The 21,128-nt window shown below is 43.0% G+C and overlaps 1 protein-coding gene across 1 annotated transcript in view; it reads right to left on the bottom strand.

Annotated features, from left to right (window-relative positions):
- Positions 1-1,652: 1,652 nt before the first annotated feature.
- Positions 1,653-21,128, bottom strand: part of per2 (period circadian clock 2) — a 76,045-nt gene continuing 56,569 nt past the window's right edge. The window contains exons 20-23 of the mRNA XM_041213982.1: positions 18,999-19,182; positions 15,803-15,992; positions 6,493-6,643; positions 1,653-2,266 (exon numbers count right to left, since the gene is read on the bottom strand). Of these exons, the coding sequence (XP_041069916.1) occupies positions 2,054-2,266; positions 6,493-6,643; positions 15,803-15,992; positions 18,999-19,182 (738 nt within the window). The 3' untranslated portion in view covers positions 1,653-2,053. The remainder of the gene's footprint in view (positions 2,267-6,492; positions 6,644-15,802; positions 15,993-18,998; positions 19,183-21,128) is intronic.

Here is a 21,128-nt window from a genome sequence, read left to right as displayed (position 1 = left end):
AAAAGATGCATTTATCTTTTCAATTAGGGAGCAGAATTTGGACATGAGGAACAAAATCAGTGATATTCTGGGGCAAAGTTACTGGTCCGGACGGTACAGCATCAATGGAGCTGCTAAATTTCAAAACTAAAATGTTCTGTAGGAGAAAATAGGAATGACCTGGTTTACTGAGTGTTCTCAAATCTTAGGTGTGCTGCATAACATGCTCTTTCACCATATCTAGTACTCTTATCTCGCTCCTCTATAGGAAGGGATAGAAGGGAAAGTAGTACATACATTCCCACATTTTCTTTCATGTAGTTTGGCATATCCATATAGAGTTTAAAACCAGAGCTGAGATGAGACAAATTTATTTTATGAAGCAAGCCACTTTTTGACTAGTGAACTCCAAAACCCACAATGCCAAAACACATTCATTCCCATCTTCTGCATCACAGGTCCACTATTATTTGTCTGTGAGGCCACTGAAAATAATAGAGGATGTTCTAATTGAAGGAGATGGGACAAACTCTCTCAAAAGAAAGAAAACTATTTAACACTGGAGGCAGGAGAGAAAAGGAGAAGTCAGTAAACTGGCCAAGAGTAGGAGCACAGCAGCCAATAGAAATAGCTGCAGTGCATAATTCACATGCCTGTGCTTTAGGTGCGTGACCAAGAGATATTGCACACACTACAGTAAAACTTCCAATTTTATTGGACACTAGAAATCCTACAGATCAGCAAGTATCTGGAATTCCTTCCTTATATCTGCATTCTTGCCCGGAAACCCCAGACATGGGAGTATAAATTAACATCTAATATCTTAATTATGCTACCCAATGTCAAATAAGGCAAATTGTAGAACACCATTTTATAAAATTATCACATTTCACATCACATTAATGTTATTTGAGATAACTTATAAAATTCCTAGCATTTATGGACAAGTTATACATAAAGTTTAAATTTCCATAAGGAAAGCTGACAATTAGGATGTTTTATGAAAACAAGACTTTTTAAAAAATCTAAGCTAGAAAGTTTATAAATTGGTAAAACACTGTTTACACCTTGTGATGTGACATTGTGCAGAGTTAAGTCCCACATCATACTACCTCAAATACACAACTGCTTCATGACTGTACTTCTTTCACAACTGCTAGAACACAATATTTAGGAGGGAATCTAACGAAGCACTGGACTGTTCCTTGTCCTGTGGGTTCTAAGATTGGAAAAATTATCCACGTTTCATTTTTGTTTACTTTAGCCTTTCTTGGGTCCACTGTTTATTTCTTTGGTTCTGAATTGGTGTGTCACTGTAATTACACTTCTCTAAATGTTCGCTGTTGTACATCTTGCTTGTCCGTTCCAAAGAGGTCCAATGTTCAAAATACCAGCTTTGGTGCATATTCCAATTAAGATCCAATGAAGATCCAGAATTAGAATGACTGAGTTAAAGGCTACAGTTGATTGTCCAAATTCAGGGATCTGCTTGTACACCAGTTGAAATCACAATTACACTTATAGCTCATCACCAAGTATCCAGTCATCGCCGTGTACATTTCCAACCATTGGAATATTGTTAAAATATTTAATTTCATGAAACAAAGCTCTTTCCCACCCAACCCACTACAAATTTAATGCAACTAGATAGCATATTTTGTAAAAGATATTACAAAATTCCACAAGAATATTTAACTATATGGTGAAATTAATACATAAACAATTGACTGTCAAAATAGTTTTATGATTAACAGCAAAAAGACTAGATACATTCAGAAATACTAGTGCCTCATTTACAATAGACATAGATACTTAAAGGTTTGTCAGGTACAATAACACCAGACTCCACAAATATATATTAAAAACTGCAGTTACATTTAGAAATAATTCAACTTGAAGCAACACATCTTATGCTTTTAAATACCTCCGCTTAAAAAAAGTTCCATAAATCTTGCACTTTTCTTCAGCTTGAACATTTCAGTTAAGTGCGATGCAATTTCTTGAAACTCCCAAAAAAGAGTTTTGGGCATTCATACCTATTCAGCAGAAGTCCTTTTGCCAAGTCCAAAAACTTTCAGCTTGCAGACTTTCCAAATGTGCTTGTTGCTATTTCCAGATTAGTGACTGCTATTTCTGCATGTTTTTGCTCTTCAGTTGCAAAGTTCAAGGGCTGATAGCCAACATCGTGGCTTGGTTCCATCAATCCATTTAACTCTAGATTATGGATTTCTGCATCAAATGTCATTGAGTTGCTTTGTGACACATTTTTCTCCCAGCAAACCAAATCCTAAATTAACAAGAGTTAGAATTCAATATAAACCAAATCACTGATGCAATTCTATATCTTAAATCCACTGCCAACCAAAATCATATTTTAGAATGAAAGATTACAATTCTTTTAAAATATTTTGTCTTCTCCATCTCTTTTCTTTCAGTCTTTACATGTTTTAATTGTTCAGAGAGAACACGCTTGCTGAATTTAGTAAACTGGACACCTGCCCGTTTTTGGCCAACCCAAAATTAATTCCATAATTAGTAATCAAAAAAAGGTTTGTTGACACCAAGATCAGATTCATGTAAAAAATGAATCATCTGGGCCCATGGTGATATTTAACTTTGTCTGTTTTAAAAAGCTGCCGACCTTATAGTTATTTGTCCGTTAGCTCTATAGTGTTGGAATAAACCTTGCAAAATAAATCAACAAGTGCATTGGCTGCTTCTCCAACACTGCAGCAAAATCCTATGCCTGTCTGAACCATATGTGGTTCTATTTGATCAGCACCATTCTCCTTACATACAGATACGTTTAATAAACCTGTTCATCATTTCTTATATTCCATTATTTGTCAATAAGCAGTGCAACCAGTTCTAGTATCAGTCAATTTATTTTTCATTTATCAAAATTTATTTTTCTCCCTTGATTTCTATCAAGCAGATCCAATTCTCAATGTTTAAACAGTGATTTTTTTGTGCATTCGAACTAATGCATTTCACAGACTAACTACCTGAAGCATGAACAACTGCACTCCATAAGAAATCAGATGAAACTGTAATCTTATGGCATTTTTGATTGTGTTCTCTACAGAGAAGTGGAGTAATTACTCCTGTTTGATCCATTTATTTATTCACAGGATATGGGTGTCAATGGCAAGGTCAGCATTAATTGCCCATCCCTAAACTCCCTTGAGAAGGTGGTGGTGAGCCACCTTCTTGAGCTGCTGTAGTTCATATGGTGAAAGTAATCCCACTATGCTGTTTGGGGCGGTGGGGGGGGGGGGGGGGAGAGAATGTTTGTTCCAGGATTTTGGCCCAGGAACGATGAATAATGGTTTACAAGTAGAACTTGTAAAACCTCAATTTCTTCTTAAAAGAAGACCTTTTTCATAGAAAAGAATTCAGAATGTTGCGGAAATTTCAACACAATTGTGGAACCAGACCTGCAGCATTGCTATGGTGAGATGACCATATTTCTCATGCAAAATCCATCATCTATGTACACCGCAAATTAAAACAGGTTGTGATGCTTGGGTCCAAATTTGAATTTTGACATTAGAACTGAAGTTTTCAAATTGATGGTCAAAACATCAGACTGAAGATTTCTTAGAATCAGACCAAATATCGAAATATTCTACCTATCTTTAGTTTGGTATGTTTTAGGACAAAACAAAAAACATTTAAGTAAAGAAAAAACAGTAAGTGCCAGAAACACTCCACATCAGGCAGCATTTGTGGAGTGAGAAACATTTCAGGTTAATGATCTACCATCAGAACAGGAGAGATTTAACTGTTTTTGAGCGAGTGCAAAACTAAGGAAAATTGGGATAGAAGAAATAATTAAATTATTTCTAAGGTTTAGACAGCCAGAGTTTTGGTCTCTCGGGATGTGAGGAGCACGTGGGAAAATGGAGTTGAAGCCCAAGATCAGCTGTGATCATAGTGAATGGTGGCGCAAGCTCCATGGGCCACGTGGTCTACTCCTGCTCCTACTTCTTATGTTCTTAAACAGGGTAGATGGTTGGATGTGAAATTTTTAACTTCTTCTAGTTCTGATGAAAAATCAGTGAGCTGAAACATTAGCTCTGTTTCTCTCTCTCTCCACAGATCCTAACTGACCAGAATATTTCCAGAATGTTTGGGTCAAAAATTGATTTTACGTCTATTTTTAAGCATGGAGGTCGCAATCTGCAATCAGTTCACACTTTGTCCTATTAAGGCAGCCAGCACTCAAACTTTGTGCTACCTTCTCATTTCCATGATTGCAGTGTTCAGCTGAGTACGGCAAATGCTGCTGGCTGGTTAAATGTTGGAGGGGTCCAGCAACATGCATGGCTAGCTCATGTTGCAGTGAGCCTGCAACTCTTAAAGGCAGTCTGGTCCCCTTAAAAGGGAGCTGCACTCATTAAGGAAGCGGCTGCTGACTGTATCTTTAGGAGCTGGCTTTAAAGGGAAGCACCCCAAATCAAGCAAAAGGGAAGAGAGGTGGTTCCCAATGTTCAACGAAGAGTGCAGGAGGGCATGCCAGGAGCAGCACCAGGCATACCTCAAAATGAGGGGCCAACCTGGTGAAGCTACAACACAGGACAACTTGTATGCCAAACAGCAGAAGCAGCGTGCAAATGACAAAGTTAAGCAATTCCGCAACCAACGGATCAGATCCAAGTCCTGTAGTCCTGCCACATCCAGTTGTGAATGGTAGTGGACAATGAAACAACTAACAGGAGGTGGCTGGCTCCACAAATATCGCCAACCTCAACGATGGGGGAGCCCAGCACATAAGTGCAAAAGACAAGGCTGCAGCATTTGTAACCATCAAACAGAAGTGTCGGGTGGATGATTCATCCTGGCTTCCTCTCAAGGTCCCCAGCGAGACAGATGCCAGTCTTCAGCCAATTCAATTCACTCCATGTGATATTAAGAAACAGCTGAAGGCACTGAACACTATAAGGACTAAGGGCACTGATAACATTCCAGCAATAGTACTGAAGACTTATGCTCCAGAACTAGCTGCACCACTAGCCAAACTATTCCAGCACAGCTACAACACTGGCATCTACCTAGCAATGTGGAAAATTGTCCCAGTATGTCCTGTCTACAAAAAGCAGGGCAAATCCATCCCAGCCAATTACTGCCCCATCAATCTACTCTTGATAACCAAGAGTGATGGAAAATGTCGTCGACAGTACTATCAAGCAGCAGTTATTCAGCAATAACCTGCTCAATGACACTTGGTTTGGATTCTACCAGGGCCACTTAGCTCATGACATCAATACAGCCTTGGTCTAAATAGTATATGTATATATTATTTATATATGCATGTGCATATATCTCAGCTCCTATATATATCAACATGGATAGAGGATTGGCCACCTAACAAAAAACAGAATTGGGATAAATGGATCATTTTAGATTGGCAAACTGAGGCCTCAACAATTTACAATCTATGTTAATGATTTGGACAAAGGGACAGATTTTATTGTAGCCAGATTTACTACGATACAAAGATAGGTAGGAAAACAAGTTGTGAGGAGGATACAAAGAGTCTGCAAAGGAATATAGGTAGGTTAAGGTGAATGGGAAAAAAGTTGGCAGGTGGAGTATGATGTGGGAAAATGCAAGGTTGTCCACTTTGGCAGAAAGAATAGAAAAGCAGAATATTATTTTTTTAAAAAATACTACAGAATGCTGCGGTATAGAGGGATCCAGGTGTTCTTGTACACGAATCACAAAAAGTCAGCATGCAGGTACAGCAAGTAATTAAGGCAAATGGAATGTTGGCTTTAATGAGACCACACCTAGTGTACTGTGTACTGTTTTGATCACAAAGGAAGGATATATACTTGCATTGGGAGCAGTTCAGAGAAGGTTAGCTGATTCCTGGGATGATGAGTTTGACTTATGAGGAAAGGTTGATTAGGTAGGGCCTACACTCATTGGAATTTAGAAGAATGTGAGGTGATCTTATTGACATATAAGATTCTGAGGGAGCTTGGCAGGGTAGATGCTGAGAGGATGTTTCCCCTCCTGGGGGAATCTAGAACTTGGGGGCACAGTTTTAAAAGCAGGGTTGTCCCATTTAAGAAGGAGATGAGGAGGATTTTTTTCACTCAGAAGGTCATTAGTGTTTTGGAATTCTCTTCTCCAGAGAGCAGTAAAGACTGGGTCATTGAATCTATTCAAGGTGGAGTTGGAAAGATTTTTGATTGACAAGGGAGTCAAGGGTTAAGGAAGACAGGTATGAAAATGCATTTTAAGACCACATCAGAAAAACCATGATCTTCTTGACTGGTGGAGGCTTGAGGGGCCAAATGGCTTACCCCTGCTCCTATTTCTTATGTTAAGAGATTAGTTTTAAGGTATATTGTTGGGACAGAAAGGAGGGAACCTTACTGGAACACTGGCTGTACTATGCTTTATCTGAAAGCACTGAATATGGGCAGGTGAGAAAATGGGTGGACATAATTCACTTTTACTACCAAACTAAATTAAGGAAATTTGGAAAAAAAAAATACTTACTGTGATCTCCAAGGTCTTTGGTAGCATAGTTGTCTTAAACCAGGGAAATACTTCAGAAAGCTCTTTTTTCTGGTCCTCCGTGAATTTGGGTTGGTTTCTCTGCATCATTTTCAACTTTTCTCTGTCTTCCTTTAGAACTGTTTCAATGTCCCTAAATTGTAACAATTATGATCAGCATGCTGATTGCACAACAACTATAGATAAAATTGCATAACAAAATACTAAAAGCAAACCTGTCAGCGATAATTATACTTAACGTATAAATCATAGCAGTCTCTTGACAAGGTGACCACTACAAAACACCATAAAGTCAATAAGGGAAAAAAAAACACACTTCAGCACTGAAATTTCTTTCCTCACAAGTGATGCTTCATCTGTCAGCTTATAACTCAGTCATTCTAGTAAAGGCATAATCCATTTTAAATAATTGTGTTAACACTCAAGATAAAAACAGGAATAAATTCAGATGAAGACATTAACTGTTTATATGCTAGTAATACTAATAGGTTTGTAATGCTAAATCCTACTTTGTAAGCATATCTCAACTCAACCAAGCCAGTTTGATGTCGTACTTTCCCATTTATTTCCCAATATTTAAAGCAACTAGTGAAACTTAGAGGCTGCGAAATTTGGCTCCATAGCCCCCATATTTTCAGCACTAAGCATTTTGTTTAGCCTTCAATGGCATCTATGGTGCATGCACACTTCTGATTGGACGCCATTTTGACGAGGGTGTTTGCACACACACAGAAAGCATACACTGGAAGTATGTAGAGTAGACAGATCATGACATCAATCAGTGTGTAATACCGATCTGATGCCCGTGCTGACATTTTGGAGCGGATCTCTCCAACTCATGCCCTCTCTCAACCTTGCACAGCTAAACCTGTCAGTGTTTGAACTGATGATTGTGAGTGCAGGAGTGAGTGACAGTGTTTCATCTTCATCACTCTCTTCTTGATCTTCCATCATTGCCTGGCCCGGTTTGGGTAATTAGGTATCTGAAAGGAGAAAGGCACAAGGGTAAGGGCGTGGTGAAGGTAAGGGAATAAGCAAGAGTGGGGCTTACACCACCTTCAGCTTGAAACACAGGAGAGATTGTGGGATAAGGGACGTAGTTTGTGAGAAGGTGGATTAGGTATGAGGATACCATCATCTTCAATGGTTTCTGACTGCCACTGGCCATTGTCTCAGTCATAACCATGCCAATAATGACCAGCACCGTCTCCTCCATGGGGAGCAGGACATGCAGCCATGCCTGTCTCTTACCAGTTAGAACTCACTGCCTCCAGCTATGTGATTCCTTGTCCTACGAGAGACAGAGAGAGAGAGAGAATGAAATGTGTTAGTGAACGTAGTGCAGTATATTTGGGTGATGTGCCTGTGCAGTTGCAAAGCTGGCACTGTGTGAAAGCTGTATGTGGGTGTCAGGCTTCCAGCAGTACCTAATGTGTGAGGGTGAAGTGAAGCTATGAGCAATACATAGGAGTTGTTTTTTTCATTATTCATTCATGGGATCTGAGCTTACTGGCTGGGCCAGCATTTGTTGCCCATCCCTAGTTGCCCTTGAGAAGGTGGTGGTGAGCTGCCTTCTTGAACTGCTGCAGTTCATGTGGTGTAGATACACACAGTGTTGTTATGGAGAGAGTTCCAGGATTTTGACCCAGCTGCAGTGAAGGAACGGCGATATAGTTCCAAGTCAGGGTGGTGAGTGACTTGGAGGGGAACTTCCAGTTGGTGGTGTTCCGATCTCTCTGCTGGCCTTGTCCTTCTAGATGGTAGTGGTCGTGGGTTTGGAAGGTGCTGTTGAAGGAGCCTTGGTGAATTCCTGCAGTGCATCTTGCAGATGGTTCACACTGCTGCTACTGTGCGTCAGTGGTGGAGAGTATAAATGTTTGTGGATGTAGTGCCAATCAAGCGGGCTGCTTTGTCCTGGACGGTGTCGAGCTTCGAGTGTTGTGGGAGTTGCACTCATCCAGGCAAGTGGGAAGTATTCCATCGTACTCCTGAATTGTGCCTTGTAGATAGTGGACAGGCTTTGGGGAGTCAGGAGGTGAGTTACTTATTGCAGGATTCCTAGCTCTTGTAGCCACGGTATCTATATGGCTATTCCAGTTCAGTTTCTGGTCAATGGTAACCTCGAGGATGTTGCTAGTGCAGGATTCAGTGATGGTAATGCCACTGAACATCGAGGGGCAGTGGTTGGATTTTCTCTTGTTGGAGATGGTCATTGTCTGACACTTATGTGGCGCAAATGTGATTAATAGAGATCATTGATAGGTGAGTTATGGGGTTGTGGTGCATTGAGCTGTGCTTAGGCTAACTGTACAGTTGGTTGAATGTCGCTTTTGAAAATGCATTCACTGCCTTTGATCACTCGTGCATCTCCAGCACTGCATCCAGGTCCTCGAGGCCTAAGATTCCAGGCACACGCTGGAAGGGTTTCCTGGTCTCGTGTGGATAGGCAACATCTCTTCTCTCAACTTTGTGCAGCAAAACACCTAATACAGCATCAGAAAACCTTGTAGCCAACAATTGCCATGTTGTGTCATTATTGTTTTCTCCCCAAAGCAAAATCATGTTTAGAATAACTTCCAGCACTTTCCCCACCCACAATGCACCTACCCTTTAAGCACATTGTTTGAGTGGCTGCACACTACAGCTACTTAAATTAGCAGGCAACATTGCACATTGCCTGCATTGGCAGCATCAGGCATGGGGCAATCTCGCATCAGGATCTTGGATCCAGCTTTCAGGTCTGTCCAATTTTGCAGCCACAATCTTTTGTATGCTTTTTTTACAACTCCATCCTACCATCAAGAGAATCATAATTAGATTATTTGGACAATTTTACATCTTCAAATGTAAATTCCATCATGCCACTTGTATGCATCTGCAGGGAGTTACTGCAATGTCAGAAATATAAATGTGGGGAATAAGTCTCAGTCAAATTACCACATAAACTAAAACATTTAGCAACTGAAAAAAAATTCAAAATCTGCTGGATTGCTGTCTCAAGGTTGTAATATTCATAAAGCACTCTTATTTGGAAAAAAAAGTACACGCAAAAGCAGAATGTAACTCCATTCAATACTGATGATTTCCAAAACACCTGCTGTCATTTTCAAATTGCTTATCTTTTTGTGCAAGAAGTGTATCAACTCATGGAGGACAGATTGATAGCATTGACACTAACAACTAATGTTGGCATAAAAACAGACCATATATCAAGAACCCATTTATATATATAAAGCATACTTTCTAATAGATAGCAGGGAATGATTGGAAAATGGTTCTCTTGTCTCCGGAGTTCAGAGGGTTATAAACTGCTCAACGTGGTGATAGCTCTTTGATATTATCCAAAACCAAAGGTTAGATTACCAGACTATCCTGTACTCACCACCAGGGGTAAAATTTTTTGCTTGGCGGGCAGGCACGCACCCAACTGAAAGTAAAATGATGTGCGATGATGTCAGGCGTGCGCGATATTTCGGTCGGCATGCGCGCGCCAGAGTCGGCAGTACACCTGACAATTAAAAGGCCGATTAAGGCCATTGAAAAGTTAATTAAAAGAAATTTCTTGCTGCCTGTCCAACCTTACGGTTGGCGGGCAGGCGAAAAGGCCAAGCGGTCTTTGCACTTTTTTGGAAACCTCATCCAAAAGCAAATAAAAATCAAAAATCTCTATTTTTTCATTAATAACATATATTTGCTCACATGACACAGTCACATGAGGGGAAATCAGTTAATCTCCCCGAGGCAGCTCTCTGACTTGGAGATTATGTAGCGCGCATGCGCGAAGGCTGTGCTAGTCCTGCTTGCCCCCGCCCCTCTGGGCCCGCGCTGCCACTCATGTTTCACGCCAGGTTGGCCTTAATTGGCCTGCCAGCGTGAAATTGCCTTTTAGGCCCGATCATGGGTGGCAGTCGGCTTCCCGACTGTCCCTGCCGAGCCTGCACACCAAGCACAAAGGTATTTCTTATTCTTTACAGTACATTGCAATCAGGGATCAATCATCTAACCACAGATAGAAATATTGTAACTGTCCTGGCAGATTAGTACTGCTGCAAAGTTTAATCCTCAGTGCAGAGTTTGTTGATCTCACCCATGGCAAAGGTTGGAGCACCACAAAACATGCTCAGGAGCCCAGGGCCTGGAGTTGTGGGAAAGGGAAATTAAAATAAAATCATCCAGGTTTTATGACTATTATTTTCCACATGGGGAGCCTGGCCTGGCATGAGGTCATGTTGGATGAAGATGAGATTAGAGGTATGTTTGATGTCCATCACTCTTGACCACCTAGAGTGCCGTTCAATCACTGCCGTATCAATACGTGGGCAGCAATTTTAATGTAAAAAACAGAACTGACCATGACTTTGAAATTATACAAGAGAAGTGACAAAGAGGAAATTTAAATGCCGGAGTATAATGAGCGCTGTTTAGTACAATGACACAGAGACCATGTTGCAAAAATTCCTGTCAAACGTATGCAATTCCAACTTCTCATGCTCTCAGGATGAAAATGGATCTTGTTTTTTTTTTAACCTTCCATGAGTGTACTGTCATTCGAACAGTGATGACCCTGCTGCAGTTAGAGACCACGGGATAGATTTTCAAACTGCCACTCAAGAGTAAAACTGGCCTAGTGAATCACCTGCATATTACAGAAACTGCCTTGTTTTCTTTTTTAGGAAGTCAACCGAAATAAAAGACAAGGTATTTTTCTCAACATAGCCAATTCCTTAACATCAGTTTCAGACCCAGGCAGCAAATTTTAAGTCTACCCCTACCCCAGACTGCAAAAAAAAAGTTCTTATGGCATCAGACCAGAATGGGAGGATCGCAAAGTGAAGAAGCACCTCAGTTTATATTATTGAGTTTGCAAAGACTGTCCTTGTCCCAGTCCAGGGAGAGGAGGGCATGTCAGCCCAGTCTCAGTCATGCCCAGCATGTTGTGAGCAGGGCTTTGTCATAACATCACACGCCTCAGGCTGTGGGGTTTCTGGCATAATACCGGGCCCGCAGATGGCACACTAGTCAGGTGAGGCAGCTGCAGCCAACAAATGGGGAAAAGGCATTGTGGCGGTATCTGAGGATGTGTCGGGGGTATATGTTTAACTGCAAGTGGTCACAAGATGGGGGAGGGGTGAGGTCCACACGGGGCATAGGCACATCCACCTCAAAATGTGCAGGGGCTAACAAACGGATATCCACCACAATCACAACTGGATTAAGGAATACAGGAGGAGGATTGAGAGGTCTGAGGGAGGGAAACCTAACCTTAAGCTCCTCTGCGATGATGGGAGAAGTAGTGAGAGCTTAACACCACCATCTTCCAACCTGCAGCGATGGCGCAATACAAAATTAAAATGAGGGGTAACTCTGCTGGTGAGGGCTCAGAGGACGGATTGGAGGACAGGTGCATGCACTGGGGGCACGATTAAAGGGGCACCAACTGAACTGTGTATTCCCAAATGAGGAGAGATGCACAGCTGAGACATGGTGGGAGCCTTTTAATGACAATGCAGGGAATCAGGAAAGTGAAGCAATGATATGTGCTCATGTAGGACTAATCCCGCTAAGTGACACTAATTGATCTCCTTATATTAACCCCTTGTTCACAACGTGGAAATTCCCCAGAGCGATAACGAACTCCAGAGCCTTTGGGCGACTGGACAAGCTTCAGTTATGTGTCAGAAGTCTCAGGCTCCCCTCAAATCATCTAATTTCCTGACTAAACATTTTCCCTCATGTTTACTCTAGTGTAGTATTAGAGTGCAGTGAATGAGGATTCCAGCGCCTGGGCTGAAAGCAGCACACACAAGTGCCTGGCCATAGTTGCTGACACTGGAACAAAGCCCTTGAACCCACAGTCACTGACGAGTTATTTACAGAAATAGGACCTTTGGAGGCTAAAGCTGACTCTGGTCTGATTCTCATCGATGCTGCAGAGGGGAGGCCACCAGGAAGGTAGAGCCTGGGTTTATTGCAACTGCATAATCATATACAGGCAGGAGAGGAGGAGAAGATTGAAAAGGAGACACCCGGCTCACCAAAGGGTGGAGCAAAACCTTCAAGGCCAAGGAGCAGCAGGGTCCCCCCGGACGCAGAGGATGAGGCTCACAGAAATGTCTTGCCGGGGCGATTCGCAAGATCAAGGGCTTACAGATCTCACATGTCTTACTTCCAGATGAGCGAGAGATCGTGTTGCCGGTGCCTTCGCATGTCCAGGGATCTGGTGACTCACGTTTGCCACATTCTTCAGGAATTGGCACCATGGGGACTGGGAGGGCTTCCATTACCAGCGGCTCTGAAAGTAATGGCCACACTGAACTTCTATGCGAGTGGCTCCTTCCAGGGCTCTAATGGGGACCTCTGCGGGATCTCTCAAGTATCCACTCACAAATACATGAGGTCATGGACACCCTTTTTGCCAAGGCCCACAATTACATCAACTTCTACAGAGATCAAGCAAGCCGGCCTGCCAGAGCACTGAGCTTTGCTGAGATTTCTAGATTCCCATAGTTGCAGGGTGTCATCGAATGCACTCGTGTGGGAGACACCATGGTATCCCACATGACTGACAGCAATACAGCTCATCATAAAAAGGAGGCAAGACAAGATGGGATGTGAAATGGGTATGATTCTATTTATACTCGTGAACATTATATAAATGTTGTGAATACCCATGTCACCGTTGTGCTCCTAAGTTTTAACTTTCCTAACCCTATTACTACGTCTTGGTGCTCCTCCCTCATCCACAGCAGAGGTGCAGGCAGCCTGCTGATCACTACGCCATGTTGGCTGTGATGACTTTAGTGGGCAGAGACCTGGATGGAGGGCGCTGGCCTGTTTTGGGTGCCCTACTGTGTGACAGGTGCACCCTCCTCAGCCTGTGGAGCTGGAGGTGATGGGGTCACAGGAAAAGGGGACCGGGATCAGCCAAATAGTCCTGGAGCCAACTGGGTGCATGGCCCCGGGGTGACCAGCTGCTGGTCCTCCTCCCTATGGGTGCTCGAGGGCCCCTAGCTTACTCCTTGAGTAGAAGGGGCAGCTGGAGTGAGATTGAGGTTCCCCGTCCCCCTCTTGCATAGCCACTAATGGATGCCACCAATGGTTATAGTGATGGAGTGCTGCTGCAACAGTGGAGCATCAATGTCCTGGACCAAGGTCTCCATGGCAGCCGCCATCCTATCACCGTTGACCTCAGTACGCTGACATGCTGGCACTATCACCTCAGACTGAATATGGATGGAATCCATCATCTGTTGTAATCCGGGGAATGCAGCTGACATCTCTTCCTGATGTTCCCGTGACTGTCACTGCAGTTCCACCAGCTGATTTAGGACCGAGTCCTGAGGCTCGTCATCTGACTTGGACTCCACAGATTCCTGGCTTCCAACACTCCAAGTGCCAGTGACCTCAGATGTCTCTGCCTCCACCTGCTGTGGATCAGATTGTGTGCTATGGCAACAGATTGTGACCCCGAGGCTGCTCTGGAACTAGGTCCCACTGAGGTGTGTTTCTCTGCACTGCTGGAAAGTGTGGGTGAGCACTATGATGGGTCTTCTATGGTGCTCTCCTCTGGTTCCTCATCTTAGGTGTCATCGGGACAGGAGCTGAGGGCCCAGCTTGTGAGTATCGTCAGGCACTTTCCAGTGGTGCCTATGAAAGAAAGGAGAGATAATTAGTCCATGGCAGGTGACTCTAAAACAGGACAATGCACTCACAGTATGGTTGTCCGAGAGATGAGGTGGTGCAGGATCTTCACTTGGGTGTGCGCTGCCCACCTCACCATCACTGCAGGCATAGTCCACATCCTCTCCAGCCAGTTCTATGGCTTGATTCTTGTAGGGAGTGAGGACCTTGATTTTGGCCACTCAGACCTCTTCCTTTGATTGTGTGCGAGCTTGTCCTGTTTGAAGATGGAGTGTGAGCAGGACACATGCCAGGGTAGATGATATGGATGCCTGCCACGTGTGGGTGGTGAGTGCAGCCACAGATGAGGTAAGGATGCAAACTGCAGAGGATATGAGTCCAGGTGGAGTTGCGAAGGTGTTGTGGGAGTGAGTGGTGATGTCCCTTGAGCTGGCAGTGTCTGAGATGCCAATGAATGTCTGATGGGCTAGTAAGCGTGAGAGTTGAGAGTGAGGAAATGATTGACTTACCCTAGCAGCACGGATGAGAACATTCATCCTTTTTCTGCACTGGGCGGCTGACCTCTTCTGTGCTGCGTTGGCACTGGCAACTGCTGCCACCGCTGCCCAAGCCGGAGCAGTGAGGTTGGTGGGCCTCCTCTGGCCATCATGGGGTAAGTAACACTGTGGTGGGTCTCAACTGCATCTAGCAGGTGTTCTAGGGAGGTGTCGCTGAATTTGGGCATAGCTGTCTTCCTCCCTTTTGGGGCCATCTCTCTCTTCTGTGGCAGTCCTGGGCTACAGACATTGAAAGAGCTCTGCATGGATGCTGTTTAAACATGGCACCCGGAGTGTGAGGACGTGGTGAGCTCACGGCGGGGTGTGAATCAGAGGCCACCTGCCTGCGATCCAGCATGTTTCCCAGGCATGCATAATTAATATAATGGGAAGCAGGCAACGCGGCATGAAAACCCGCCATTGCGGCCAGCGGGAGAGCACTGTTTTTCATGCCTGCCACCACGCTTAATGCATGGGGGTGGGGGGGAATCCCACTCACTGGTCTTCCTCATATTGCTTCCTTCAAAAGAATACAGCTGTTTAACATTCCTATTTCTCCTACAGGTTACGTGGTCTATATTATTCCTATCTCTAGTGAAGAAATGCACTTTTCAAACAAAAAACCTCACTTTTTACAGGATAGGAGGAGGAGGCAGAAGGCATCAACTAAGATTACTGGGTAACTACATGCTAACAAAAGGTCAAAACATAAAAAGTTATAAAAAGGTGAAATCTGTTTATCCCTCAGCCATCTCTTCTTAACAAATTTATGCTTCAAAACTACTGGCCAGAGGCAGCTCTTATCAAACATCATTAAATAAGTGCCGCACAGAACCCACCATTCCTGTTCAGTGGGGTCAATTTCCAGGTGATCGCAGCAAAGAATTTCAATATAAAATGCCAGTCGCAAGGCAGTGCCCAAATAGAATTAAAATCACAAGATTCAGTAACAATGAAAAAATTGGGTAACAGTAACATTAAGGGTCAAGTGAAAATAAGCAAAATAAGCATCCCCATAGTATTTTCAGCATAATTGCAGATTGTGTCAGGAGCACTGCTGACATGAAGAGCTTCAACCGCATCATCGAATCTCCTTTTGGATTCTCAGCACTCACCTCGATGGAAGTTGGTAGGTCATCATGGTTCTCTCATCTATATTTGCCATTGATAGCCAGACTGGGTCCTGGAGTACACAATTAGTGATGTGGTCAATCTTCTTGGTGTTTCTTAGTTTTGATTTGTGGTCATTCTCCGAGGAGTCAATGCTTCCAAAATATTTGCTGGTGTTGCTTAAATGGCTACTTCCTAATAATGATTAAAAAAACACAACTTAGGAGGAGGAAAATAGTCAGAGGAGACACTAAAGTTCAAAAACAGACAAACATGGAACTAGTAAAGGCTATTCCGTTGATCAAAGCTTGCTCCTTCCACAGGAATATGCAATCTACCCTAAATGGAGTTTATTTCATTTCATCAACCAAAGACAGGTTTCATAAAAATCCAATCCAAAAGCAAAATACTGTGGATGCTGGTAATCTGAAATAAAAACAGAAAATGCTGGAAATATCCAGCAGGTCAGCCAGCATCTGTGGAAAGGGAAACCTTCATCAGACCCGGGAAAAGTTAGAAACATAATAGGTCTTAAGCAGGTGAAACAGAGGACAGGGGAAAAAGAACATAAGGGAATGTCTGTGATAGGGAAAAAGACAGATGTTAAATGACAAAAGAGTTGGCAGTGCATTGTCAAAGGGACAAGTAAAGAAACAAAAGGTGTGTCCAGGGGAGGTGTGAATGACAGAATAATGAAAAGCTGCTGTCCAAAAGGAAAATAGGAGAAAAAACATTAAGACTGAAACATGCAATGAAAGGAAAATAGACAGGAGCAGAGATTTCAGTCAGAAATTGTTGAAAGTAATGACGAGCCCAGATGGTTGCAAAGATGAGGTGCTGCTACTCAAGCTTGCAATGAGCTTCATTGGAACACTGTAATATTTCAAGGACAGAGGTCAGCATAAGAACAAGGTGAAGAATTAAAACAACAGGCCACTTAAAACTTGGGGCCGTGCTTGCAGATAGAACAGAGGTGTTCCACAAACTCATGTGTGATCTCCCAATTTAGAGCAGACCGCATTGTGAGCAGTGAATCAAGTATACTAAATTTAAAGTAGTACAGGCAAATCCCGGATTCACCGGGCTGTTTAGGGCTATGGACTGAGAAGAGTGAAGGCAAAAGGACAGGTGCTTTGCAATGGGAAGATGCCATGAAAAGGGGACTGGGCGTTGGGTGTAATTGAGGAGTGAATCAGGATATCATGGAGGAAACAAACCCTTAGATAGCCCAAAGGGGGGCAGGGGAAGATGTGTTTGGTGGTGGCGACACGCGAGAGTCTTTGGAAAAAATGGAGGATAAATATGTTGAATACAGAAGCTGCTGAAGTGGAAAGTGATGACAATGGGAGCCCCATCGTGCTTCTGGGAGGGAGGGGAAAAGTTGAGAGCAGAAATGCTAGAAATGGGTAGGACATGGTTGAATGAGGTGAATCCTTGGATAAGGGAAAAGGAAAGCATAACAGAAGCCAGTATTGACAGTACTGGTGTCGTTGCCTGGTCTCACCATGAACTGGAAAACATCAACCACTTTATTTCCAATTTCAATCCTTCTCTCATCTCATGATCAATCTCTGACACACCCTACATCTTATTAGGATTCCATTCCATCCACCCAGTTTCTCTGTTTCCGTCACATCTGTTCTGAAGATGCAATGTTCCACATCAGCGCTTCTGATAGGTCTTTCTTTTCCCTCATCCAAGAATGTCCCCACTTGATCACGTCAGATGCATTTTCTTCCATTTTACTCTCACCTCTTTCCCCCCCCACCAACTCCTAGAACCACGAGAGGGTTTCCCTTGTCCTCAACTTCTACTCCACTAGTCTCCCATATTTGAAGAATCATCCTCCACCAGTTCCATCTCCTCCAGTGTGATACCACCACTAAACAGACCTTCACCTTCCCTTTCAGTATTCGAAGGGTCCATTCCCTCCACGGCACCCTGGTCAACTGGTCAATTTCCAGGCATAACATCTTGCACCTGACCGTCCCCAGAAGTATGCCTTTTGACAAACTAGCAGCTGCGATTTCAGAGTGCCAGCAGTACCTGCCTAAAGGTAGGGTGACTACTGCCAGAGGCCACTAATACCAGATGCCACTGCGATACACAGGAGATGACGTCATCACATAAAGAAAGATTAATCGCAGTTTGTGATGGCAAAGACCTAATTGCAAGAAACAGAGTAACAACAGTGCCAGGGGCTGGTGGGGCACGGGGTGTGGATTATGAAGACTAACTTCTGTTTCTGCATCCCTGCCTGTTTGAGGCTTCTGCAGCCAGGGAGAGAACAAGTACATACCCCTGCTGGTACTGCTCTGTGGTGCATGTACTAAGGCACAAAATACCAGACATAAAGCCATCTTGTTCTAGGAGTGGCCAGACCGGCTAAGAAACCGGACTGTCCAGTATGAAACTGAACAATTGGCCAAAACAGATTTTAGGCATCCTGAATATGCTAATCAGGGACCTGGTTGTCACATGGGTTGGTAACTGTTGGGAGATAGGAGATAGTAGGAATACAGTGAACATAATATATTTGACGGGATGCGGCCCAAGTTTGCAGATAACACTAATTGCAGAGGCACTGTAAATTGCATAGATGGGAAACAGGAAGTTACAAAGAGGCATAGACAGATTAATTGATTGGACAAAACTGTGCGAGTGTCCACACATGGACAGATCTCCACTTTGTGCAATAAGGTTAAACAGGTGATTAATGAATCAACAGCCAATTCATATCTCTCCCCACTTTTATTTCCACTCACTTCAGTGGAAGTAAAAATCAGTGAAGATGTAGTATGAGCTGCCAACTCCCTTTTGCACATTTTGCATAAAGTCAAGATTTACCCCACAGTCTCCAACTGTGAACCTACAGAACAGAGGCTAATTTGGGCTTCCAACAGTACACCCACTCAGAAGTTAAAAAGGACTTGCATTTGTATAGCATTTTTCATGACCACAGGACGTCCCAAAGTACCTTACAGCCAATAAAGGTGCCTTTTAAATGTAGTCACTGTTGTACTTTAGTCCACCAAATGAATTTATTAGTGAGCTCATGTCTTTGTTTGTATGAATATTGATTTAAAGCATGGCAGGAGGAGGAGGGGTACTTCCAGTTTGTGGCCATTTTTAAATCTTTGGTAAAATGAAGCAGATCTCAAAACTCTGCTAGAGTAAAAACAATTATTCATACAAAGTTACCTGTGTCAGTTCCTGACATTCCACAAACATTAGATGGAGAGCCCGAAGAGCCCGAGGCTGTTGATGCAACATTGCCCGAGCCTGCAGAGCCAGTGCCTGATAGAGAATCCTGAAGTAGCAGATCCAATAGGTCAGTGGAAGTTGAGTGAGCATCACTATTCTGGGCTTCAGCAGGTGATACAGCCTTTAAAAAAACAAAGCAAATGAATTCAGAAATGTTTAGCCTAGTGGCAGCCATTCATTTTATGAATCACAATTGCAAACTGCTGCAATGACCAGTATATTCAGCAGATGTTTTGCATTGAATCAGACAGTATTCGTGAACCAACATGCTACATCAAGTAATGGGTGGACAAAGGTACATTTGCAATCCCCACATTGTAAACTCTGCACTCTGGCTTTGCCATATTGTAAGTTATCCTCTGGAAACACAGTAGATTATTAGCAGAGAGCTGGGTTTAGGCCACTCATCAAAAATTGTATGGGATTTTGGGGATGAGAATGAGCAAAAAAAAAGAAACAGTGAGAGAGAAAACTTTTAGCCAAGACCCATCATGTGGAAAATACTTTAATGCGTTCCGCTCTTGTGACCACTGCTAGCATACAGGGCAAACATTGCTGTTTTCTTGGATCTAGAAGCAGCTGTAGAACCAAAATATATATTTGCCTTGCTCACACACTTCAGGAATATTGTGTTTTCCATGAAAAGAGAATCTCTTAATTTATATCCATTTCAAAAACCAAAACATTAAAAAGGGCAGTGGCATCATAAAAAAAAATACCAAAACAAACAACCACTGTTCAAACAGAATGTATGAGATTCTCCACTAGTTTGCGCACAAAGGTGAAAATCACTGCAATTTTCCTGTCCCCAAACTAAAATATCATAAGTATCATAGCAACTTGAGCACTGATGGGACACTTTTATACAATATATCCTTGTGCCTGAACTGTTGCTCCCTCTACAGCACAGCTAACCACTCTGACCCAATTTTCTCTCTTTTATATGCTGTATTCTCCAATATTTAAACTTTAAATATTCACCAAAATTCCCTCTTAAATTTCATCATAAGCCCAGTTTCAATAGCCACTTGCAGTGCATTCCTTTTCCTAATAATTATTTCCAAATAAGTATTCTTCTAAATTCTCCCTTTATGGTTTTCATATTAATCCCAACTACATATCCATTTGTCAATAATGTTGCTATTTGGCCTCTCAAATAGTCTCATAATTCTCATTGGTTATTATATTCACTTGCTTAACTTTTCTGCACCAGTGAATACAGTCCTTATTTTTCCAAGCCTCTCAATTTTGCAAGCTTTGCAATGTGGGTCAGGAGATCAGAGGCAGAGTATAGCTGTTAAAGGAAATGTACCAATTGGCAGGATGCGACTAGTTGATGTTCATCAGAGAAGGGAAGGGCAGGATCTTCTGGTCGGTGAGGGGGGCGGAACTCCCGACATCACCCTGCGTCATTTCCATTTTCAGGTCGGCAGGGACGCAGCCGAGTTAGCTGCGCACCCACCGACCTGTCAACGGCCTATAGAGGCCATTGAAAAACTAATTAATGGACCTACCCATCCAGCCTTAAGGTTGGCAGGCAGGCCGGGAGCCCTGGCGGGCTTCGGAAAAAGCATGAAACCTCATCCATGGGCAGAATGAGGTTTCATGAGGTTATTTAAATTTTTATCAAATCTTTCAATAAAAGTTATGGACATGTCCCAACTCATGTAACAGTGCCACATGAAGGGATGTCAGGAAAATTTTTTTATCATTTCAATTTAAAATTTTAGTTCCGAGCCGATCTCCAAGGCAGCACTTAGCCTCAGGGAGATCTGTGCGTTCTTTTGCGCGGGTGCACACAGCGCTTCCTGGTGGATGTCATGTAAAATGGCAGCATGCCCCCCAATCAGGGGCGCCGACCCACGCCCGCACTCCTCATCACCCCCCCACCAAATGGGGGAATATTTTCCCCCAGGTTTTGCAGATGATACAAAATTAGGAGGCACAGTAAATTCTGTGAATGAAAGCAGGAAATTACAAATTGCCATTGGCAGATCAAGTGAGTGGGCAAACAGTGGAAAGCAAAAGTTCAAATGTGAGCAAGTGTGGAGTCATCCATTTTGAATT

This window comes from Carcharodon carcharias, chromosome 2 (genome assembly GCF_017639515.1).
Source record: "Carcharodon carcharias isolate sCarCar2 chromosome 2, sCarCar2.pri, whole genome shotgun sequence".
Lineage (NCBI taxonomy): Eukaryota > Metazoa > Chordata > Chondrichthyes > Lamniformes > Lamnidae > Carcharodon > Carcharodon carcharias.
This window is presented reverse-complemented; position numbering and strand designations above follow the sequence as displayed.